This window comes from Hyperoodon ampullatus (genome assembly GCF_949752795.1).
Source record: "Hyperoodon ampullatus genome assembly, chromosome: 6".
Taxonomy (NCBI): Eukaryota; Metazoa; Chordata; class Mammalia; order Artiodactyla; family Ziphiidae; genus Hyperoodon; species Hyperoodon ampullatus.
In genome coordinates, this window is record NC_136919.1 from 6115344 (window position 1) to 6140149 (window position 24806).

The following is a 24806-nucleotide window of genomic DNA, read 5'->3' on the forward strand; positions in this document are numbered from 1 at the left end:
TCTCACGCCCTTAACGAATGGGCATGTATGTCCTTGGGTTCTGAGAAGACCCATGTCCTTTCTGCTCCAACTGCCCAGGTGGGCTTCCATTTACAACCCATAAAGAGGTACCTGAGCCCCTCCCTGATGCCCTCCCCTACCAGCTCCCACCTGGGGCTCTCAGGATCCAGAGGGATGCCGTCCTTCCGCCAGTTCACAAGGGGCGGTGGTGCACCGTCTGCCTTGCAGGGCAGCAGAGCCGTCTGGCTCACGGAGGCGTTCACTGCAGGTGGTCCCGGCCGGATGGTGGGCACCGCTGGAGGAGAGGCACAGAGGGGGTGGGTGCTGGGACCCTGTCACTCTCAGAGGGGTGGGCAGGGCGGGTGGGGTGGGGCCACTCACTGTGGACCTCCACGTGGAAGGCCACGCTGGTGCTGCCTGCAGCATTGCGGGCTGTGCAGCTGTAGTTGCCACTGTCGGCCGTGCTCAGGGCCTGCAGCTGGAGGAACCTGCCCTGCTCTGGGAACTGGGTGTGGGCATCTGCCTGTAGAGACCCCCAGGGTGGAGAGACCCTCATCAGTGCTGGGCTGGGCCAGGCCAGCCCCCCACGCACCAGGACCAAGGAACCAGCGGGGCCAGACAGTGGTCTCTGCCCCATTCATTCTGGACTGGCCTGCAACCTCTGAACTGATGCCCAGCTGAGGACTTTCTGGGGAAATAGGCTCCTTTGGGAGGGAAAGAGCATCTTCCCTGGAGCTCTGCCTGTCGGGCGTGTTGCAGGGGGGACTCGTGCTCACACTAGGAGCTGGAGCTTCCACCAGATCTACAATCCTTGGGTCCACAGAAGCAAATTGGCCCCATTTCAGGGGTGAGCACACAGAACCTCAGTAACTGGCCCCAGGCCACACAGCCACTAAGCATAGCTCAAAGGTACAGCATAGATACTCATCAGAAGCCCTGGGGTGAAAATTTTAGCCTTGCCTCGGTGTCCCCATCCACAGTATGGGGGTGACAATAGTAACAGGGGTGGAAAACATCAGGAGAGCAGGTACGCAAAGTGCCGGCACAGAACAGGCCCTCGGCACCTGGGATCGAGTCTCATCAGGGTCTGGGGCCTGAGAGGGACAGAAGGCGGTGCCCCTGGGTCCCCAGCCTGGCACCCACCTGCAGCAGGATGCCATCACGGTGCCACTCAATCTCTGGTGCTGGATCTGCCTCCACCGAGCACTCTAGAACCAGCTGTCCCGGCGCCAGACCAACCACAAAGCGGGGGCCTTGGGGCCCAATGACATTTGGTGGGGCTGGTGAGGTGGGTAGGGAGGACATGAGAGATGGACCCACCCCTGCAGGTCCCATCCTGCCTCCCTCTCCTGCCCCCACTCTGGCACCCCCCCCTACCTTGAACTCTGACCCGGAAGCTCTTCTCAATTTCACCAGCAGGGCTGTGGGCCAGGCAAGTGTACAGCCCAGCATCACCCACCTGGGGATGGAGCAGGGTGAGCAGCTACCTCTGGCCCCACCCTGCCCACCTCCTGATCTGATTTCCCTCCTACACAGCTGAGGACCCAGGATTTAGACTCAGGCCTGCTGAGTCAGCCATCCTGCCTTTCCCACCAACCCCTTCTCCTCTCTGGGATGTTTCTTCCCTATTACTGGCTTACCCTTGCTTTAGGGCTAGGGGAGAGTCTGCCTCCTCCAGGGAGTCCCCCTTGACTGTACCAGTTCTTTTCTGGTGAGGTCAGGGATTTATCTGGTTTCTGCATCAGCCTTGGGTCTGACCTGACTGGGAGCTCCCAAGGGCATGGCCCGGGGCCGGGGTGCGGGGTCCTCTTCACAAATAAAAGTGGAGCTTGGGCAAACCTTGCCAAGTGCCACTGGGTCCCTCCCCTCCCATCCCCAGCTTCACCCCACAGCAGGCGGAGCAGCAGCACCTGCACACCCTCCACCCGGAGCAGCCGCCCGGCCCTCTTGCTGTCCTTCGGCCTGTTCAGGGCCTCCCCATCCTTGTGCCATGTGATGTTGGGTTGCGGGGTGCCCCGGGCATCGCAGAGGAGCTCCAAGGGGGTGCCGGGGGTCAGCAACAGCTCTGCAGGCTGGCCTGAGTCCTCGATGTGGGGGGGGTCTGCAAGACACCCCGCCCTGGGTCAGCCATGGGGGCCATGCCCAGAACACTAGGAGCTGGGGTTCATTCCTCTCCCCCACCATCCAGATGCTGACAGTACATGGGCCTGCAAACAGGCGGGGGGTGATTGTGTTGGAGGGTTCTAAACACGTCCGACCATGGGCCCATCTGCCTGGGACAATGATTTGCGCTTAAAAACCAACAAGGAGGGCTTCCCTGGTGGTGCAGTGGTTGAAAGTCCGCCTGCCGGTGCGGGGGACGCGGGTTCGTGCCCCAGTCTGGGAAGATCCCACATGCCGCGGAGTGGCTGGGCCCGTGAGCCACGGCCGCTGAGCCTGCGCATCTGGAGCCTGTGCTCCGCAACGGGAGAGGCCACAACAGTGAGAGGTCCGCGTACCGCAAAAAAAAAAAAAAAAAAAAAAAAAAAAAGGATACAGTACGGAGGGAAACGCATCTTTCCAATAGGGCACAACACTTGCAAAATCTTGTGCTTGAGACTTAGAGCCCCAAGATTTCGGTGGCTTTGTTCCTGCTTTAAAAGGTTCCGAGGACAAGACAGAGGGGCACAGCCCCAGGAGAATGAAGCGTCCTGGCCCCCAGCCCCTGCAGCCAGGTCAGCGAGGCCTGCTCCCTAAGCCCCAAGCCTCCAGGGTGCTCACCTCTCTCACCACCTCCATCACCCCCAGAGGGCCCCCGTCCCGTCCCTGGCCCAGAGAAGCTGGCGCTGGGGGCAGGTGACCTACCCATCACCGTCAGCTGGAAATGCCTCCTCGCTTCCCCTGCCTCGCTCACGGCCACGCAGGAGTAGACCCCTGAGTCGCCAACTCCCGCTGTCTCCAGCTGTAGGCCAGGCCCCTGTTCCAGGCTCCGGGGCAAAAAGGGCTCCCCATCCTTCATCCACAACACGAGGGGCAGGGGGCTGCCCCGGGCTTCACAGGGGAGGACCACCGGGGAGCCACGGACCACCGCCACGTCATTCTGGAACTCGACCGGCTCCAGGACAGGGGGCACTGCACAGGGCAAAAGAGTGGGCACGAGCCAATGTATCCAATGCCAGGTGGGGCTCGCCCCTGGACCTTTGCACAGACTGTAACTATTGGCCAGAATGCCCTCCTCCTGGACTGTTCCTTCTCATCTCCAGTCCTCAGCTTAGACCTCACCTCCTCCAGGAAGCCTTCCCTGATCCCCCGAGGCCAGGGGAGGTGCCCTCCTCTGTGCTCCTGGGGCACCCTCTCCTTACCCTGGTATCACTAGTTGCGTGGAATTTTAATTTTACAGAGCTGTTTCCCTCACTGACTTCCTGGTGTCAGGGCTACCTCTGCTCACTGCCATATTCCAGCCCCTGGCAAGGCCCTGGCACACTAGTGTCCAACAACTACTTGTGAGATCAACGAATGAGTGACCAAATGAATCAGAGACTGAGTATTTGCCCTGCCTTGACATCCCTGAGGGCCAACCCTTGGTTTCACCCAGATGGGCGGAGGGGAGGGGACAAGAGCCTTGATTCTCGCCCCTGAGGCCGAAGGACCCGCTAACCCACTCCACCGCTCCGTACCGTGCACCTGCAAGGTAAAGTTCCTGTCGGCCACGCCCGCTGGGCTCGAAGCCACACAGGTGAAGATGCCGGAATCTGCCAGCTGCACCTGGGAAATCCTGAAGCCCGCGAGCAACGGGGGGGATGAGAGAGAGAGAGAGAGAGAGGGAGAGAGAGGGAGAGAGAGGGAGAGGGAGAGAGAGGGAGAGAGAGAGAGAGGGAGACTCCCCACCTCACCCCCCACCCCTGCTGCCTTCTCTGCCCACCTCACTCTGCAGCCAGACTTCCTGCTTCCCAAATTCTGGAAGCTCCACTGGCCCACCCCCGGACAGCCTGCTACTCCCACCCCCTTTTCTAGACAATTCCTCTCAGCCTTCAGGACTCGCCAGACTCGTCTCTACTCACTGTCTCCACTGCCTGAACCCTCACTGTCTCTCAGACCCCCTTTTGCCCCGACCATTCCTCCTGAGCCGCCCTTGTCAACGTCCCCAGTGACCCTGAAACGTCTGTTATACCCACCCTAACGCTGGCAGCCCAGGCTCAGTCCACACTCGCTTCCCGGGGCCTGCAGCGCATCCTGGCTTCCAACACCAACTGTTCACTGACAATCTCCAAACTACTACCTCCTAAACTCCCTACAGGAGTATCAAATGCCTGGTTTCCATCTTCTCTGTATGTCCAAGAACCTCTCCAACCAACAGGTTGGAACAGAACACCGGTCTCGCCCCTCAACTTGCCCCTCCCACTGTGGACCCATCTCAGAAAATGGGACTTCAGCCTTCCGGGTTCCCAGCTAGAGACCCCAGAGCCCTGCTCAACCCCTCCCCATCTCTCCGCAAACACTCCCAGCTGGAGCACCTCCACCACATGGCTCTGATCCAGGCCCCACCACGTCTCACTGGCTTGTGGCCGCAGCCCTAAAATGCCCTCCCACTCTGCCCTTGGCCCTACAGTCTGCTGTCCACACTGCAGCCAGAAGGATCGTCTAAAAACCTAAGTCACAACCCCAAAGAAATGAAAGTAGAAGCTCAAACAGATAAGCAAACACCCATGTTCACAGCAGCATTATTCACAACTGCTAAAATGTGGAAGCAATCCAAGTGTCCATCGATGGGTGAATGTGTTCTACACATACCAGGCGATATTATTCAGCCTTAAAAATTAGGATGGAAAATTTGACACATGCTACAACATGGATGAAAACATGATGCTAAGTGAAATAAACCAGTCACAGAAGGACAACGACTGCATGATTCCACTTATATGAGGTACTCAGAATAAGGCAGGTTCATAGACAGAAAGTACAGTGCTGGGTGCCAGGGGCTGGAGAGGGGGCTGGGGAATTAGTGTTTAATGGGGCAGAGTTTCAGTTTGGGGAGATGAAAAGGTCTGGAGATGGATGGTGGTGGTGGCTGCACAGCAATGTGAATGTACTTAATGCCACTGAACTGTACACTTAAAAATGGTTAAAATGGTAAATTTTCTATTATGTGTATTTTACCACATACACAAAATTTAAGTCACATCATGATGTGACTTCTCCTCTGCTGAAAACCCTCTCAGGGCTTCCCTTCTCTCCTTAGGAAAGCCCAAGTCTTTTGAAGGACTTACGAGGCCCTATGTCACCTGACTGCCCCCTTCATAACCGACCCTCCAACTCTGTTTCTAGGACACACAGCCACACGCCCACCACAGGGCCTTTGAACCTGCTCTTCCTGCCTGGAAGGAATGGAATTCTTCCTGCCATGGAATCCACTCACCTCCCCGTCTCATCGCCTTCCACCTCTGCTCAGTGTCACCTCATCTGAGAGCCTACTGCTGGCCACCCTAAAATAGCACCCTCCACTGCCACCTCCCATCCCCTCACCTTACTTTATTCTTCTGAGCACACGTCCCTTGGGACATGTCATTTTTATATCTGTTTATTTTCCATTCCCCTCCCTCCCCAAAGCTGCAGGAGCAAAGGCTTCATCTTGCTTTACTGCTCCATCCCAGTACCTGGAACTGCACCTGGAACAGCAAGCACTCCGTTAAGTGCTGCTGAATGCATGAAGACGTTGCTCAGGCACTTTCTTCCAGGAAGCCTTCCCAGATTTCTTCTACCTGGAGCCAGGCTGAGTTAGGTGCCACCAGATGTCATCACCCGGATCTGTACCTCCCCCACTAGGCTGTAAAAGCCTGAGGGCAGAGGCCTCTTTCATCTCTGAAGTTCCCTTTCGGGGGTGGGGTCCTCCCACTCTCCCCATCAAAAACTTCTGTATGTTTATGTTATTTTTAGTCTAAAAACCATTCAGATGTGCTTTTAAGCCCAAGCTGCCTGAAGAGTTTATCTGGGGCCTGCCGTCTGCTGGCTGGCAGGTAGGGGAGCCACTCCCTTACCTGAGGGTGCGGCCCGAGCCGTGGAGGTGGGTGCGCTGGGAGAGTGCAAGGGGCAGGCCATCCTTGAGCCAGCTCACGTGGATGCGCGGGGAGCCCCGGACAGGGCACGTCATGGTCACCAGCTCCCCAGGCCTGCTCACCAGGCTCCCCGTGCCCTCTGCCCCCTGCTCGATGGTGGGAGGCACTGGTGGGTGAGCAGAGAGGAAAAACAGGGGCAGTGAGGGGGCCTGGGCAGGGAGGTGGGCTCCTCTCAGGGAAGTCCCAGAAGGTGGCGCCGATACCTCGACTTCTGCCACGTGCAGCCATCGTGTGGCAATCATCACGTGGGTCTTAGACCCACACCCAACCCAGGTGAGGATGAAGCCCACTGCCTGGGGGCGTGGGTCTCTCCTTTATCCCGACTCCCCCACTGCGCCCCTGGGCTGGAGCGGTTGTGCCCCTAGTCTGAGGATGGGGGAGAGGCCCGGAGAGGTCAGGCTGGCCTGGCTCACAGAGTGGGCACGGCTGGGGCTTCACCAGGGCTCCCCTATCCGGGCCCTGGCACCACCCTCCAGGTGCCCCAGTGGAGGCCCCACGGCGGCCAGGCTGCTGCCGCCCTGGGACGGTGGGGCGGCCTGGCTCTCCTCGCCCCTCAGCTGCTCACCCAGCACGTTCACGGTGTGCAGCCTGGCGTCCTCACCGGCCGCGTTGTGGGCCACGCAGGTGTAGGCCCCCGAGTCCGAGGCCCTCAGGCCCTTCAACACCAGGGAGCTGCCGTCCAGGTAGAACCTGCCCCGGGGAGGGAGAGCCGGGAGCAGGTGTGTGAGGGCCTGCAGCCTTGCCTCCTGGGGCAGGGATGTCACAGGCTGGGTCTTACCGGAGGTGGGGGCCGGCACTCTGGCCCAGCGGGCCACCATCCTTCAGCCAGACCACATCGGGCGGTGGCTGTCCGTCAGCCTCGCAGTCCAGCCGCACCCCCTGCCCCTCCAGAATGCTGTGCTCCTGCGTGGCACCCGAGCTCCGGATCCGGGGGGCCACTGTGGCAGAGGGGGTGTGGTAAGTCCCGGGGCAGTGGCTGGGGCTGGCATGGGGGTGGGACATGGGGGGCGCAGGGTGCAGACGTACCCAGCACGGCCACCACGAAGTCCTTGCGGGCCTCCCCCTGGGCATTCTTGGCCACACACGTGTAGGTGCCAGCCTGGTCTGGCTGCAGGTGACTCATCTGGAGGCGGCCCCCCCGGGAGACCACACCACGTGCCACACTGCTTTCTGTGGGATGGAGGGGTATGGCAGGACTTCACCTGCTCAGACCCACCACCCCAGGTGCCACCACTGGGTCCAGACAGAGAAGTCTCGTGACTCCCTCAGAGGGCGCCTGACCCCCACACTCACAAAGCTGGAAAGACCCTGGGAACCCTTGAATCACCCACCCCTTTCTTATGCTCATAGGGAAACTGAGGCCCAGACATGGGCAGGGCCTCTAGCCATTTACGTCACGGCCTTCCCCAGCCTGGACTCCTTTGATTGCTCCGGTCCTTACAACCAACCCCTCCCTACTTCCCTCACTGGGGACATTTCTTCCCAAGGGACCCCACTCCCTTTATTTTTTATTTTTATTTATTTTTCTGGCCATGCCGTGTGGCAGGCGGGATCCTAGTTCCCCGACCAGGGATCGAACCTGTGCCTCCTGCATTGGGAGCTCGGTGTCTTAACCACTGGACAGTCAGGGAAGTCCCCCCGCTCCCTTTAGAGTCCAGGACTTGCTTCTCTTCCTGTTGACTCTCAGGCCCAGCCCTCATCTCCCATCCTCCTTCCAACCTTTCCCTCCCCGCATTGATCAAGGTGAACCAGCCACTCACTGACTCCAACATGAGTCCAGTGAGGGGCTTCTCCTGGGCCTCTGCTCAGGCTGCACCCCTCCCCCAGCCTAGAATGTTTCCCCCTCATGTTCTCCAGCAGCACCTCTGCCCCAAAGCCTTCTCTAACTGCACCAGTCCAGACTGGTCTGCCCTCCCCCAGATCCTCATCTGTCCAGCCAGTCTTTCAACACAAAATGTATTGAGCAACTACTATATGTCCAACAGCAAGAGAGCTCGGGAATCAAAGATGAGTGAAACATGGTCCCTGTCCTCAAGGAGTTCAAAATACATCAGAGACAGTGACACAGGTACAATTCTGTGTGCCCAGCCCTGTGAAACCCTGACGAAGCATGGAGAGACCAGGCCAGGCTTCTGGAGGAGGTAAGTCTCAGCTGAGACCTGAAGGTGAGTCTGAATCAGCCAGGTGAAAGTGGAGGTGGTCCGGGGAGCCTGGGATGAGTATTTCTGGGAGGAAACAGCACGTGCCAAGAGCTGGAGCCAAGAGAGAACAGGGTCCACAGCAATTCCACTCCCAGGTATATATCAAAGAGGAAGGACAGCATATGCCACACAAACACTCGTACACGAACATTCACAGCACCCTATCCATCATAGCCAAAAGGTGGAAACAACACAAATGTCCATCAACTGGTGGATGGATAAACAGAACATGATATATCTACACAGAGGAATGTTCAGCCATAAAAAAGAAAGAAAACAATTAACTTAAAAAAGGAATGAAGAACTGACACATGCTACAACATGGATGAACCTTGAAGACACGATGCTAAGTGGAAGAAGCCAGTCACAAGAGGTCACGTGTTGTATGATTCCATGTGTTATATGAATTGTCCAGAACAGGAAAGTCTATAGAGACAGAAAGTAGGTTAGTGGCTGCCTAAGGCTGGGGCGACTGGGAGTGAAGGCGATGGGTAAGGGATTTCCCTTGGGGTGATAAAAATGTTCCAAAATTATAAACAACAAGGCTCTACTGTATAGCACAGGGAACTATATTCAATATCCTATGATAAATCATTATGGAAAAGAATATAAAAAGAATGTATATATGTAAAGCTGAATCACTTTGCTGTACAGCAGAAATTAACACAACATTGTAAATCAACTATATTTCAATTTTTTAAAAAAGAAAATATACGGGCTTCCCTGGTGGCGCAGTGGTTGGGAGTCCGCCTGCCGATGCAGGGGACGCGGATTCGTGCCCCGGTCTGGGAGGATCCCGCGTGCCGCGGAGCGGCTGGGCCCGTGAGCAGTGGCCGCTGGGCCTGCACGTCCGGAGGCTGTGCTCTGCGGCGGGGGAGGCCACAGCAGTGGGAGGCCCGCGTATCACAAAAAAAAAAAAAAAAAAAAAGAAAGAAAATATACAGTTGGAAAAAAAATGTTCCAAAATTGATTGTGGGGATGGTCTGTGATTATAGAAAAAAGAATTGATTTATATGCTTTCATTGAGTAAATTGTAGAGTATGTGAATTACATCTCAATAAAGCTGTTATTGAGAGAGAGAAAGACAGAGACAGACAGACAGACATAGGCATATGCAAGGAGTCAAGAGCAGCTGGGTCTGTCTGGAGCGTGCAGCAGGGCAGGGAGAGGCGGGCTGGCCCCAGCCCCGAAGGGCCTCCTGGGCTGTGGTTCTGAGGACTCCAGCCACGAAAGGATTTTCAGTTTCAACAGACAACTGACCCACTCAGAGTTGCACTTTGTGATTCCCTCTGCCCCGGTGGAGCCTGCACTGGAGGCATGGAGTAGACCCAAGAGAGCAGTGTAGGGGCTGCTGCCCTCACCCAGGGGTGTGGACAGCGGTGGCTGGAACGGGAAAGGCTATGGATGGAGAGCAGGGCTGGCACCAGAGGCATTTATGTTGACAAGACGAGGTGTGTACTGACTGATAGGTGGGCGGGTCGGGGGAGAGGAGAGCAGGGCAAGGTTGAAGGCCTGGATGGGGGTGACCAACAGCTGCGCCGAACGGAGCTGAGTTACTGGAGAAGGAGCAGCTTTGGAGCCAACGCCAGGCCCAGGGTCGGGCCAGCTAGACCCTCAGCACCCACTCTGCATTTCTGTCCCGTGGGAGCTGACTATGGATACAAACACAAGGAGCCACTGAGGCCCCACTCAAATGGTCCTCAGTGTTGGGATTTCAAGGCCAACAGGGTTGAAAGACAAACTGGGGGTGATGGGACCAACAGGGCACTGCCAGCTTTTGATTTTGCCAAGTAAGAACCGTTAACAACCGACTACCCCTTCTGTTTTCACTGCCATTTCATTAAATAAAGGATTACTTGGCACCAAAAAGATAAGGACTAATGCACTCACCAACAGGCATTCTGTCTTTCAGCCAAGTAACACTAGGTGCAGGGACTGCAGTCACATCACAGCTCAGGACCAGGGGGCTTCCAGCCACCTGACTCACGGTCTCCGTCTTGGGGTTCTCAAATGTTGGGGGCACTGCAGGAGAGAAGCCAGATTCCCAGAACCCTAAGACCCTGCCTCCTACTTTCTTCCTCTCAGGCAGATCAGGGATGCCCAAGAAGCCCTTCCCTGTGGTTAGGAGTTGACATTTTATGCCTTGCCATTGATGATGATATGAGTTGTTTTATTCACAAATGTCAATACAACCAGCAGCTGGCTATTTCAAAACATTTACAAAGCACAGCCCAGGCGGGGACCACTTAGCCCAAGGATAGTAAATACATGGCTATTGCACCAGCAGATCTTAGACTATGCCAGGGCAGACATCACTAATTGATCCCAACACTCTTCCCTGCTCAGCCAGAATGAAGTCATGCATCCCAGGTAGCCAATATCAGTGGAAAAGAGATAGCTGTGCTCAGGATGAAACGTCTTCTCCCTCAAGGACCAGACATTCCTCCCTTCCCACTGTTCATTAAGGTGGCCACCAGGAGAAGAAGCTATGAGCTTTGAGCAGCAGACCTGGTGTCAATAATTTTCATCACTGATACTCAATATGGCTCAGGGTTGAATCCATCCACTGTCCCCCTTTTGGAGAGGCTACAGGGTTTGGCATGAGCAGCAGACAGCTGGTGTCCCCCCAGACTGTCCATCCCATCTTGCACGGGGTCACTCAGGTAGAAACTACATTTCCCAGTCTCCCCTGCAGCCTGCTGTGGCCAGCTGTCAAAGTCCTCACTCATGGGATACAAGCACAGGGGACAGATGCAACTTCTGCATCACCCACTTAAAATAAAAATGTTTGCCCTCTATATCTGCTCATTTCTGCTTCGTGGGCTGGGACAGGATGCGACATAGATGGGGACAACCCCCAGGGGATGGGAGATCTACCGGATGGAAGGATCCTGTTCCCTAAATTACCACTTGGTAGGTACAGATCTACCCTCCAGCCTAGACACTCACCTCTGGGCTTTTGGATGACAGAGGTAAACGTCTCTCTTACTTGATGCACTGTATTTTGGGGTCTTTTTGTTACCCAGCTGAGTCTATTCCCTAACCGACACAATAGCTGATCCTGAGAAAATCTGGCCAAGCCTTCATCCCTTGCTTCCCTAGGCAGCTCCAACAGGCTCTCCCTCATCCGCAGCTTGAGCTACACCCAATGAAATGCCATCTATGTTCCGTTCTTGAGCTGCTGGGGCAGGCACCTCAGGGCTCAGGCGGGGGTGACATGGCCCCTGCACTCCGAGGGTCTGATCTCTTAGGGCTCCTGTCCCAGTGCTTCCACACCGGGCCCCGTGCCCAGCACTTTCTAGACACAGTCATGGCAGACCATAGATGGAGCACTTCCTGTGTGCCACACAGGCAGGTACTACTTTTAGCTCCTTTTACTGAAGATAAATCTGAGGCTCAAAGGGGTAAAGTCACTCTACTGAGTCCCACAGAGCAAGTCATTGGCAGAGTCCTATTCGGATCCTGGTCTTTTCAATTCCAGATCTTGTGCCCTAGACACTTAGCCACACCTTCCCTTTCCAGCTATGGCCCCTCCCATGCGTGGCAACTCCCTGTGCTGCTAGGGGTACCACAGCGACGCTCGAAGCCTGGTCCCCAGCTTACCCTGGACCGTGAGGATGAAGGCCCGCACGGCCTCGCCGGCTGTATTGTTGACTCTGCAACTGTATAAACCTTTATCCGACACCTGGGACAGAGAGAGCACATGAAGACGGTGTGTGGTTGCAGTGGGGATCCCTACGGCTCCCCCAAAACATCCAGAACCTTCCACAGCAGGGACTCCCCAAATATGCTGGTCCTGCCTGGGAAGCCAAAGGGGAGATGGGACCCTCTGGCCTTTCCCAAGAGCCTTAAGATGCAGGAGGGCCGATGGAAGGTGAGTGCACAGGATCCAGACCCCACCCTTCCCTGGGGCTGCATGTCTGTCAGTGGAGCCTGGAGGAGAAGGTTTCCTCACAGTGGGGACGGCGCTGAGTCAGGAGACGGAGCCCGGGTGCATTTCCAGAGGAGCAGGAAATGTTCATCCAAAGAACACTTGTGAGTGTCTAATCCATACCAGGGAGGGGCGTGGGCAGGTGGAACAGACGCCCAGGGAGTCATAACCAGAGGGGCCTGGAAAGGCTTCTGGATTCTGGGGCAACAGGCAGGCGGATCTGCTCAAAGTGATTCTGTGAGTCAGTGTGGAGCCGGATCTGGGGCCCCGCGCTCTTCCCACGTCTCCCACCCCGGCCGCTGCTAATCTCCTTGGATTGGGGCCCTGCAGGCCAAGGAGGCAGCAGCCCCCCCATCTTGCCACCCAGCTGCTCCCCACACCCACCCTCGGCTCACCAGGACCAGGAGGCGACATTCTCAGGGCTGCCCACGGCTGCCCGCACCACCAGACATCTCACCTGGGTGTCCTGGATCTCCAGCCTCTGCCCGCCCAGCAGAGCTTGGGTCCTCTGTGCCAGGACCAGGGGCTGCCCGTCCTTGTGCCAGGTCACGGCTGGCTCGGGAAGTGAGTTGGTCTCGCAGCTCAGGACGGCCTTGTCCCCCGCCTTCACCAGGACCACATCCTGGGGGCCACTGGAAGCCTGCTTGAAGGTTGGGGGAACTGGGGAAGGAGATGAGCTGAGTGAGGGGCGTGGCCTTCCCCGTGTCCTCCTTGGCCCCAGCCGCAGTCTAACAGCCTATGGAGAGACAAGGTCACACAGTGGACCCCGCCGCAGGGGATGGCACAGACCCAGGGAGCTGGAAGAAGAGAATCCAGGCCAGCATGCCAAGGGCCTGCTGAGTGACCTGGGAAAAGCCTCTTGCCCTCTCTGGGTTCAGCCTCCCAGTCGGGGGAGATGCTATGACAACCCTCCTAGGCTCTTTCCTACACAGGGCAAGCCCCAGCTAGGTTAGGGCCCTCCATGGGGGTCCACAGGCCCATGTCCCTCCAGCAAACCAATGTAGAAGCTCCCACCCCAGCTGTGAGCCCACAAGACCTGGCACGGTGCCGGGCGCACAGTTGGTGAACAGGCACAAATGAATGAACTTGCCCCAGGGCTTGAAAGAACCCTCCAGGGAGTGCTGGCTCATGACATCTTGGGCCAGCCTTTCCCCAGGAGGATTCTGAAGACCAGAAGCCCCCAAAAAGGTTCCATGCGGAGAACTTTGTGATCCATCAGGCTTGGGAAGGGCCCTTCCTGGGCCAGCTCTGGCTGTTATCCTACTGGCCCCTCCTCAGCTTCACAGCTCACGGGGCACCAGGCACTGGGCTAAGGGCTCACATACCATCATCTTACCCTTATACCAACCATCACCTTACAGATGAGAGACCCAAGGCTCAGGGAGGGGAAGTGACTTGCCCAAGGTCACAGAGCAAATAAGTGCACAGCTGAGTTTCAAACCCAAGTATGTCCAAACGCTAAAAACTAGGATCTTAACCACCATGCCCCCCAGATACCACTGCAGCAGAGGGCACAGGGCATCCCAGGCTCCCCCAGGGCCGGCTGCCCCTCTCCTGGCTGTGCTGTCTGAGGGCGTGAGGGCTGATTGAAGGAGTGGGGGACAGCGCAGGTGGGGGGACAGACAGGACATACCCAGCACGCTAAGCTGAACCAGCTTTTGGTCTCGGCCGGCGGCATTGAGGGCCTCACACATGTACGTTCCAGAGTCCGATGGCTGTGCCCGAGCCAGCTGCAGCGTGTGCGTGCCTGCCAGGGGTGGGGGAGATAGCCCCTGGCACCAGCGAACAGGCCCCAGCCCCCAGACCCCACGTCCACAGTCCTAAAGCCCTCCCCGACATCCAGTCCTGTCCCACGTTTGGGGAGGCAGCTCTGCTTTCTCACAGAGCCTCAGAGGTGGGTCCCCAGTCTCAGTTTACTCACCAGGCAGGAGGAAGACTTCTTCTCCCATGGAGAGGGCCCGGCTGTCCTTGTACCACGTGACTTCGGGGCTCGGGTGAGCGTGAACCTCGCATGGGAAGGAGACGCTGCTGTCGAGGATGGCGGTGACCTGCTCCGAGTTCAGACCCGCGATTCGTGGTGGAACTGTCCCCGCGGCCACCAGGATAAAGAAAGACACATGACAACGCATACCGGCAGGGAGCGGACAGCCACCGAGTGAAACACGGGGCCTTCGCTAGCTCCTGGAGCTTCCAATCTCACTGTGCAGCAGCTCCTATCTGTCATAACCATCTTACAGATGCGAACACGGGGGCTTAAAGATCAGAGAGGGAGAGACACTTTTCCAAGGTCACTCAGCTGCTCAGTGGCAGAGCCAGAATATCAATTCAGGTTTGAGTCCTAGACCTTGAGTAACACCATCCTCCCTCCGCCCTGAGGCCACAGCTGCCCCACAGCTGGAGGCAGAGCTCATGGCCACTGAGATGTATATGTGTCACAAGAATGCAGAGGTTGAGAGGGCCTACTCCAGGGCGGGGAGACCCCCACTGGGTGACATCTCTGAGTCTGTTTCCACAGCCCTAAAATTGGGCTAACCTCTCAGCTATGAGTCCGGGGAAAGTACTCAGCCCCACGCCAGGTACACAGTAAATGCGCAATCATGGTGCCATAAGGCCTCAGAAGAGCCATTTTGCCGGCAGCCTCCGAAGCTGCTTAAAATTATCTAGTGATCAGGGTCCCCCAAATGCGCTCCTGGGGTATGGCTGGCACAGGCCCAGAGCCAAGGACACTGGAAGGACCGAGGCGCTGTGTCTGCCCGCACGGTGAGTCCTCGGAGCGCGTGGGGCAGACCCAGAGCACCAGTCCCTCCTCAGCTGGGGAACCCAGGGGGCTTCCTGCTCGGCCCAGCTCACCTTGCACCCTGAGGGTGAAGAGCTTCTCCGCGGAGCCCGCCGGGTTCTCGGCCACACACATGTAGCTGGCAGCGTCGGCCACCTCTGCCGTGGACACCTGTGGGTGCACGCCACCGGCCGGATGGCTCTGGGTCCCACCAGAAACTAGTGTGAGGGTTCCTCCCACCCATTCCAGGCACGGCAGGGACCAGGAGCAGCCCCCTCAGAAGACCACCTTTGCCTACATGGAGCAATGCTTAGGGGCTCACCCCACAGCCATCTAGGGCTTTCTGTGACATCTGGGGGGGTGTGAAGCTGATGGATGATTCCCTGGAGCAAACTAGATGGTGACAACAGCCCAACCCCCCCAGCAGCCCCGAGGAGGGTGCTGTGTGCTGTGTTGGACTCCAGGGGTCCTGTGGGGCTGTGTCTGGACACTGGGTGGCCGAGGAGCTGCCTGAGCTCCTAGGTGCTGGGCACAGCTCTGTAAGCGTCCAATGGCATTCCCGAGGAAGGCTGCCCTGTGCTGTGCTGGGCTCCAAGTGTGGCATGCCTGTGCATCCTTTTCAGGTGCCATGCGTAGCCCAGCAAGCTTGCTCACATACGATTATCTGGTGGGCGGAATTAAATCCCAGGGGCTCCAACGTGGTTTCAGGCAAAGAGCCTCATTTGGCACAGAGCGTGGTTAGCTCATTGGTCCTCAGACAAGCAGCAGAGTCGCAGCAGCCGCTGCCTTTAGCCCGAGCAGGGGGTCGCCCTGACCTGCAAGACTTGCCCGTCCTCCAGGACCTGCAGCCACGGGCTTGGGGAGAAAGGCAGCCCGTTCTGGAGCCACGAGATGGTGGGCACAGGGTTGCCCAGGGCTGGGCACTGTAGGCTGACGGTGCTGCTGGCGTTGACAGTCACCTCCTCCACCAGCTCCTCTGTGGCACCCAGGATCACAGGTGGGGCTGGGTAGGGGGGAGAAGAGGGTGAGGAGTGGGCAGCCTCCCTGGGAAAGGTCCCGGGGGAGGCGGGCGTGGAGGCAAGGACACCACTTGGGGCCGGGCACTGGCTGGGGCTCCTTGACCCCTGCCCACCAAGTGCTCCCAGGCCCTGCCGCAGCTAAGGAATCTGGGGCACAGAGAGGGCTGTGATTTGCTCAAGGTCACACAGCTAGGAAGCAGCTCACCTGCAATTTGAATCCAGTCCTGCCTGGTTTTAGAGCCCAAGCTCGTAACCCCTACCTTACCAACGTCTGAGTACAGTAGAACTGAACATCCTCTCTACTCGGACCCCCTTTGGGAGGGGGCCCCTCATGGGACCTGTAGACATGAGACCACGCCGCCCCGCGCCCGCCCCCAGGCCGGGCCACTCACTCAGCACCAGCAGCTGGTAGTGCAGCCAGTCCTCGCCCACCTCGTTGGAGGCCTTGCAAGAGTACCTCCCGGCATCTTCCGCACGTACCAGGGGGATCTGCAGGACCCGGCCTCCTGCGGGGACATGGGGACAGAGGCCTGAGCCGGGGCAAGGAAACCCGCTCTTCCCCCTGGAGGGGACCTGGGACACATCACGTCCCCCCCGGCCACTCCCGCTCCCCCACCTCATCTGTGAAACGCAGAGAATCGCCTGCTCTGCTCAGGTCACGGGTCAAGGGGATCAAATAAAGCGCAGTAGCGGCTTACTCTGTGCCAGGCCCTGGGCTGAGCATTTCCCTGGCCTCTGACTCCATGTGCTGTTACTACGCCCATCTTACAGATGGAAAAACTGAGGCTCCCAAAGAGTGCCCAGCAGTGCTGAGCCCAGCTCCTCGTTGAAGGCAGAGGGAAGGGGCAGAGAGCCTGGCACATGTCGGCAGGGGCTCTCAGGAGGCGGCGGTGGTTGGGCGTGGGGGCTATTGGGGGGCATCACCTGGGACCCTCTGTGCACAAGAGCCAGCCAGGGCCGGACCCTGGCATCTGTGGGACTGGAGCTGGTCTCTAGTGGAAGCTGGGCTAGGGTCGCTGTGTGCTCAGGACTCTGGGTTGGGGGATCTCTGACCCAGGATGTGGTGGGCTGTGAGCAGGGTTACAACCAGGGGCTCATTATGTGCAGAGCCAGGAGACAGTACCCGGGATCTGGGGAGGCAGTGGCCATGGCTGGGGGAGGGGTCACTCGATACATGACGTTAATCTGTGATCGGGGCCAGAATTAAAGTCAGCTGTGACTGACCACTGTGTACCCAGGATTAGGGGTCAGTGGCCAGGGTCAGAGGCCAATCAGCATGTGACTGAGCTCACTGTGTCCCTAGGTCAGAGGGCAGTGCCAGGTTAAGAGGTCAATCGAGCTTTCCGTAAGCATTGCCTCTCCCAGACCTCCAAGGGGCCACCTTCTTCTGCAAGTACCAAAGTACAAACCCTGGAATGACCCTGTTCATCCTGCAACCCACGTCATCCCCCTCTGCTGGACAGCACCACAACTGGCCCAAGCCTGGCAGGACCAGGCAGGACCTGGCAGGACCCGGCAGGACCCCATCCAGGTTCTGTGTCTCGAATAGCTCCCAGCTGTGGGCCACCCTAGGGAAGCCAGGCATTTCTAAGTCCCATCCCCGGAGGCTTTTAATTCAAAGCCATCCACAAAAAATTATTCTGAAATAAAGCAGTTGTTTACAAAAATTAAATAACCTTAAAGAAATATTTAAAGTTGTAAGAAGAAATTTAAAAGGTCACATAAGCCATGAGCTTGGACTCTGGGTGGTCATCAGAGCCCAGTGAGAGATTCTTCAGCATTTGGGGTCACGAGATCTTAATAAAGGAACCGGGCACACCTCCAGAGAAAGGGGCCAGGACATTACAGATGTTGAAGCCCAGAGGTGGGCACGGCCGAGATGAGAACCTCTGTTCTAAAAACCAGAGGCAGAAGGGGACCCCATTCTTGCCTTCAAACCGGTAAAGAACTTCTAGCCCCCGTTTACAAAAGGCAGCTAAGGTCCAGAGTGGTCACGTGCCCTGCCCGGGGTCACACAGCAAGCAGCACACAGGAGAGCTCAAGGACTTACAGAAAGGCAGAGGAGACCAGCTCTGATGTGGGTGTGAGCCTGGTGCCTGCCTGCAAATGCCCTGCTTCTCCGTGCAGCCCTAGCCTACCTTGCAGAACAGACACCCCATCTGTGGCTGAGAGGGGCTGGTCTTCCCTGTACCAGGTGAGCTCCGGGGGTGGGACCGCGTTGGTATCACAGTACAGGTAGGCGGGGTTGTTCTCCACGATCTCCCGGTATTCCGTCACCCCACCCCGGGCCTCTTCCTCCCGGGACAGGGTCTCAAAGGCTTCACTGGCATCTCCCACCTTCTGGAACATGGGGGGTACTGGGGAGTGGGGGACAAAGCCATTAGGACCTACAGCTGAGGGACAGGGATGAACTTCCGCTAAAAGAGATTCCCGTCCCAGCACCCACCCCCAGGCACAGAAATTCCACCTTTTAAGCCAAATCCTTCAGTCAAGGCAGTTTTTAAATTCACTCACTCCTTCAACCAGTGTTTACTGAGCAACTACTATGCTGGGCACTAGGATAAGTCTCCTCTCTCTGGAGCTCGTGTCTAATGGACTCAGTCTTGTGACACGCTGATATTTCTCAGAGGAGAATGCCAGATACTAAGCGTTAGCCAGAGTGTATGCCTTGGATCACTGGCTTTTTGAACTGGGGGGCCCTCAAGGTCACTTGATTTGATCACCCACATTTTACAAAGGTAAAACCAAGGCCTGGGGGGCAACGATGTCCTTGTCACAAGGTCAGTTCATGAAAGAGCCCAGGCCAGGGGCTTGGGGGCCAGACATGCAGACAGCGATGAGAACAGAGCCCTCCCGCCAGGCCACCCCAGCAGCACTGAGACTCCCCACCCCCAGCTATGCGGCCTCGCAGTCCTACTGGCCCCCGCCCCACGCCTCCCTGTGGCCCCACACACCCTGGATGAGCACGCTGAAGTCCTGGTCATCCTCGCCAACCACGTTGGTGGCCATGCACACGTATCGCCCAGAATCCGAGACCTGCGTGGGCTGGATGTGGAGTAGCTGTCCTTCACCGAGGATGTGCACACGCTGGTCGGGGGTCACGGGCTGAGGGTGGAAGGAGGGGAAACAGACAACAGAAATAAGGGGCAGACGCATAGCACAGGGAGGTCAGCTCGGTGCTTTGTGACCACCTGGAGGGGTGGGATAGGGAGGGTGGGAGGGAGGGAGACGCAAGAGGGAAGAGATATGGGAATATATGTATATGTATAACTGATTCACTTTGTTATAAAGCAGAAACTAACACACCATTGTAAAGCAATTATACGCCAATAAAGATGTAAAAAAAAAAAAAGAAAAAAAAAGAAACGAGGGGCCGAAAGTCCCCAGACGAGTGTACTTCTATTTTCACACAGTTTTTGGAATACAACATAAAGTGATAAGAACACCCCGACAATTTTGTAACATCAAATCCATACAACTTAAAAATTAGAAGAGAATTCAGTGGGTGAATATAGGGTTTAATGTTTGTGAGACTTGTTTCCTATAAAGAGTTGCATTTCTTATTAAAATACAAAGGGCGGGGCAGGGCCCAGGCCAGCTCTGGGACCTGATGCCTTGACTGCCTTTTCTGGAAGCTTCCAAGCAGACGAGGGGGACCAGACTGAGAGCCTGAGGCCGCCAGGGGGTCCCGGGCTCACCTGTCCGTCTTTGTACCAGCTGATGGTGGGTGGGGGCGTGGCCCAGCACTCGCACTCCAGGGTCAAGGTACTATTGACCTTGGTCTTCACTTCCTTCACGCCGACCTCCCCGGAGGGGTCATCTTTGGAGATGGAAGGGGGAACTGAAAACCACAAAGCAGTCTGAGAAGCAGGCCAGCAGAAGAGGTGCTGAGACCCTGTGCTCCCCCTGGTCCCGGGTCTGTCCCAGAAACGGGGTGCTGGCTCTCTGAGAGTGGAGGGGCTCTGGAAACCCACCCGCTCCTGGGGAGAGATGGTTACGGGACAGGTCAGGCCTGAGGTGGGGGGGTTCCTGGGGTGACCTCTGGGAGCCCTCTTGGGGGTACCAGGTCTCAAGTTGTGGGGTCTCTGGTTGTACCACAGTGTGAGTGGCAGAAGGAAGCCAGGACTGGTGTGGCTCTGGGCGTCCACGTGGCCCAAGTCCTAGCTCACTGGTTCCCTCCTCCTAGGTCCTCGGCCCTGAAATGACTGAGCCGGCCCTGGCTGGCCAGTGACCATCAGAGGAGACAAGCCATGTGAAGGCGTCTGGGGTGTCAAAAGCAGCCCTAGGGTTCCCGGGCCGCCTCCTGCCCACCCGACTGGTGCCCTGGAGGGTCCCTGACTCACTGAGGACTTCCACGTGGTAGTTCTTCATGGCCTCGCCAAGCTCATTGGTGACCACGCAGGTGTACTGGCCCGCGTCTTCCTTCTGGGCGTTCAGGATCTGCAGCCCGTGGGTGCCTGCTTGGGGGGCGGGGTGCAGCGGCCAGGGTCACCCCCAGGCATTCGCTTCGCTGCCGTCCTCTGACCCAGCCCGCTGACCCATCACCTGCCCCCTCCCTCCCTCCTCCCCGCCCCGAGGGCATCACCTGGGAGCAGCTGGATGTTGTTCAAGCCCTCAAACGGGGCCCCGTCCTTCATCCAGGTGATGGTGGGGGAGGGAAAGGCCAGCGCCTCGCAGATCAGAGAGATGGGGTTGTTGATGGTCACGGTCACCTCCTCGTCCGCGCTGTCCCTGCTCAACCCCAGGATGGTGGGAACCACTGCGGTGGGGCAGGGAGTGTGCTCGTTAACGGAGATCCCCCACCCTGGGCCCAAGGACCCAGAAAAGCCTCAGACCCTGGTGTTTGGCTTCGGTGCTTTTGCTACTTGCATGGCACAGAGGGGAAACTGAAGCTCGGAGGAACCACGCACCATGTGGCCACACTTGAATTCAGGCCTGGGTGACCCAGAGCCCAGGCTCCTCCATCACTAAGCAATACCATAGGGGAAGCTGGTCAGCTGTGCCTCAATTTCCCCAATAGTCTCTTAACATCCGGAATCTACTCATTGAACCAGAGCCTTCTCAATTCTGCTTGTGGTTCCAATTTTTACCACTCTCTGAGCAGAGGTGGGGATGGAGTTTTACTCCCTGCTGGGTAGAATAGCTCTGCTTTCATTGGTCCCCACATTTTCTCTTTCAGCTCTCACTGGGGACCCTCCCTTTTACCAACAGCATTTTAAGAAACAGATCTGTGCTCCTCCCAACTTCTAGACCCCTGTGTCTCCTAATGAGACAGTTCATGCTGACAGCCCTTGGGAGACTGACTGCCTGGGTGTGAGCCCCGACCCTGGGGCCTGGAGTCTTGTCACCTCTCTAAGCCTCAGGGCTTCATTGGTGACATGGGGACAAGCACATCTCCTACCTCCTAGGGTTGTTGAAAAGATTCAGCTAATCAGACCTGTCCAAATGCCTGGCCCATGGTAGATGTTCAGCCAATAGGGCTGTTATTATTATTTTTGTTGTTGTTGACGTGGAAGAAAAAATAGTAAAGTGCTTTGTGGGAAGTTGTCTATAAGGAGCTGGTCACCTTGGTACCAGCCTGCTGGCACCTATGGCGGCCAGAAGAGGCTTAGCACTTACCCAGGACGCTAAGCTGGAAATGTTTGGTCTTCTCTCCTATGGCGTTGGCCGCAATACAGGAGTAGTGGCCTGCACTAGACAGGTTGGCCTGGAGGACCTGCAGGAGGGCTCCATCTGGAGAGATGCGGTGGGCATCTCCGCCAGCCAGGGGTCTGCCATCTTTGAACCATGTGACCTTGGGCTGTGGGTGGCCTGTATGCAGAGGGGAGAGGCAAGTGAAATGCTTCAGCAGGTTTTGACCAGGTCAAACAAGAGGTCAGAGGCCGCTCCAAGATGGGGCAGGGGACATCAATTCTCCATCTTAGTCCAGACCCATGCAACAGGGCAAGACACAGAAGCAGCCACCAAGCCTGGCCTGGGTCCTTTCCTATGTGGTTTGATTGCCTTTTCCTTACCCAGGTTGTGGGCAGGAATGGCTTGGTACAGACAGGCAGGACAGAAAGGCAAGTTATCACGTCCATCCATCCATCCATCCATCCATCCATCCATCCATCCATCTCTCCCAGCCCACAAGCATTAATGGGAGCCTACTCTGCTGGGCACTGGGGGAATCATGGTGACAAGGTAGCCCTTGGTCCTCAAGGAGCTCAGAGCCTGGCTGGGGTACACAGATATCACAAGGCCACTATGGTCCAGTGTGGTCAGTGCTGGGATAGGGGAGCACTGGGACCTGTAGGAGCCCATGGGCCCAAAGGGTCAGCCAAAGACTCCTTGTGGAGGGTCCTGGAAGCTGAGCTCTGAAGTCAGATGAGGAGTAGGGAAGAGTGTTTGGGGCGGAGGCACAGAGAGTGCAAAGGCCAAGATGGTGAGAGACCCTCCGTGGGGAGCAGCAGGGCTGGGGGCAGGCAGCCCAGATCTCCGGGGACCCCCTCCTTCTCGGAGCTGCCTCTCACCCTTCTTCTAGTTCACTGTGTGTGTCCCTTACCCGTGACATTGCACGTCAGGTGAGCTGTCTGCCCCTCGGGAACCTTGATTGCCTCCTCCAGGTCCTCGTTCTCGATACTGGGAGGAACTGGGAGAAGCAGGGAAGACAGACACTAACTGACCAAGCTGAACAATCACAGAGCAGGAAGCTAAGAGCCCCTGGCACCTCTCTTCCATTTCCCCATCCTCTCACGCCTGCCTCCATGGGGCTGTGAGTTTAATAAACCCTAACCCTAACCCTCAGCAGCTGGCTGAGGGAAGTACCAGTGCCTCTGGGAGAAGGCCCTGAACAGAGGAAGGCAGTTGGGTGGTATTGAAAATCTTTTCCCCCTTTCATCTGGGGTTAGTTCCAGCTGTTTCTGGAAAGTTCTATGGCAGCCTCAGAGAAGAGATTGCTGATGAGGCAAAGAAAACAAGGCTTGGCTTCTCCCTCCTGCCGGTGCCAGACCCCACCCTCAGAAGCTCCCAGGCCGGAGGGAAAGGATTGGTGGGTGCCCATGAGAATGGGGCGGTGACATACCCAGGACCTCCACGCTGAAGTTCCTTCGCACCTCCCCAGCCTCGTTGTTTGCCAGGCACGAGTAGAGGCCTCTGTCTCGCTCCTGGGCCCGGGTCATCTTCAGCATCCAGCCACCTGGGGAGGCGGGGAGTGGGCTCCAAGCACAGCTATGAGCAGCCTTCTCTCCCAAGCTGAGCCCAGGCCGCCCGCCAGGAAGAGGAGCATGCCAGGCATTATATTTAGAGGTATAGGTGTCTGCCTCCCACAATGTTCCATTCCTCAGACGGGTAAACTGAGGCCCAGGAGGGTAAACAGATAGATGGAGCCCCCTGGACATTAGACCTACACCAGGGTAAACTTGAGGACCCTGTTCTAGTAAGAAGGATCTGTCACCTGGCTACCCTCTCTTCTGTGGGTTGGCTGGGGCTAAAAGGACAGCAATGATTTATGTAGTTCTGGCTCAGATCAGAACCCTCATTCGACTCTGATGGACCTGGTAAAAGGCCACCTTCTCCCAGGGACCTCTCAGAGGTGAACCAGCTCCTCTCAGAGGAATGCAAGGATCTCCTAAGACCAGCCCAAGGAAGGCAGATATACATCATCACCGCTATTCTTGCACCCAGGGCAGACATCACTAATTGATCACCACTCTCCTTTCTGCTGGGCCCAGATGCAGTCTCTGAATTCATATCATCACACTGAATCTGGCGGCCCCCACCAAGTGCTCAGAAGTGGTGCACAAGGGGAAACTTATTTACCATCCCAGCTTTGGCTGCATGGAACAACTGACGGGTCATTGAGGCTGAGCTTCAGGGGGCCTGGAAGTCCCTGAAAGATTCTGATGGGATATTGTCTCTTGGGCCTCAGTTTCCCCATTTGTATTCCAGCAAGAACCATCACAAACCAACTTTGTGAGGAAGATGAATATTCAAAGGAGAAAGTGCTTAGATCAGATTTCCCAAAGTTTGTTACGGTTCCATGCTATGTTTCATAGGTGCCGTGAGAATTTTTTTCTGCAGGACTTATCAGAACCTTGACTATACAGATGGTCACTGTGAGTCTCCAGAAGAGCAGAACAGGAAGACTTTTCCAAACTTATTTAAATCTGATTTTTTTTTCCTGGAGCACCTCACCTGACCAGTGTTTTTGGGTGCACTCTCAGGGGACCAACAGCTAAAACGGTTATCCCAACCAAGCCTGGCAGTGCAGGATCAGAGGTCACAGGCATGTGATGGACAGAGGTAGAGGTCCAGACCCGATAACCAGATACTCTCCTGACTGGCACCTTACCTGCCAAGAGGTAGGTGTCCTCCCCAGGGCTGATGGGCTCCTCCCCTCGGAACCAGAGGACCCCTGGAGGTGGGATGCCTGTGGCTTGACAGAGCAGCGTCAAGGGGCTGTGCAAGGTAGCCGTGACATTGGTCAGTGGGTCCAAGTCTCCAGTGAGCTCTGGGGGCACTAGACACAGAGAAGAAGCCGCATTCAGGATGCAGACGGGGGCTGTACACTCCTGCTTGGCTCCCCACCAGTGCCCTCGCCGAGGACCCCCGCCCCCCAGTCAGGGAAGCCTGAGGATCAGAAGCGACAAGATCAGAGCTGCGTGAGTGATGGCCACGGGCTGGGCTTTGGTGTCAGGCTTGGGCCCCAGTGTCCCCGACCCCTCGTTGGAATGCCAAGAGATTTCGACAAGGACATGTGTAGAGCGCTTAGCACAGAGCCTGGCATGGAGCAAAGACTGAGCAAAC

General features: G+C 56.9%; 1 protein-coding gene across 1 annotated transcript in view; it reads right to left on the reverse strand.

Annotated features, from left to right (window-relative positions):
- Positions 1-24806, reverse strand: part of HMCN2 (hemicentin 2) — a gene marked incomplete at both ends in the record, with an annotated part of 149376 nt that overhangs the window by 28399 nt on the left and 96171 nt on the right. The window contains 28 exons of the mRNA XM_079706160.1: positions 151-295; positions 382-523; positions 1144-1280; positions 1378-1459; positions 1911-2101; positions 2845-3111; positions 3657-3754; positions 6015-6198; positions 6658-6782; positions 6871-7030; positions 7119-7262; positions 10184-10315; positions 11897-11978; positions 12682-12884; positions 13858-13971; positions 14146-14307; positions 15075-15171; positions 15816-16003; positions 16412-16525; positions 18158-18376; positions 18974-19124; positions 19718-19860; positions 20363-20476; positions 20605-20778; positions 21639-21830; positions 22564-22650; positions 23083-23196; positions 24352-24519. Of these exons, the coding sequence (XP_079562286.1) occupies positions 151-295; positions 382-523; positions 1144-1280; positions 1378-1459; positions 1911-2101; positions 2845-3111; positions 3657-3754; positions 6015-6198; positions 6658-6782; positions 6871-7030; positions 7119-7262; positions 10184-10315; positions 11897-11978; positions 12682-12884; positions 13858-13971; positions 14146-14307; positions 15075-15171; positions 15816-16003; positions 16412-16525; positions 18158-18376; positions 18974-19124; positions 19718-19860; positions 20363-20476; positions 20605-20778; positions 21639-21830; positions 22564-22650; positions 23083-23196; positions 24352-24519 (4129 nt within the window). The remainder of the gene's footprint in view (positions 1-150; positions 296-381; positions 524-1143; positions 1281-1377; positions 1460-1910; positions 2102-2844; positions 3112-3656; positions 3755-6014; positions 6199-6657; positions 6783-6870; positions 7031-7118; positions 7263-10183; positions 10316-11896; positions 11979-12681; positions 12885-13857; positions 13972-14145; positions 14308-15074; positions 15172-15815; positions 16004-16411; positions 16526-18157; positions 18377-18973; positions 19125-19717; positions 19861-20362; positions 20477-20604; positions 20779-21638; positions 21831-22563; positions 22651-23082; positions 23197-24351; positions 24520-24806) is intronic.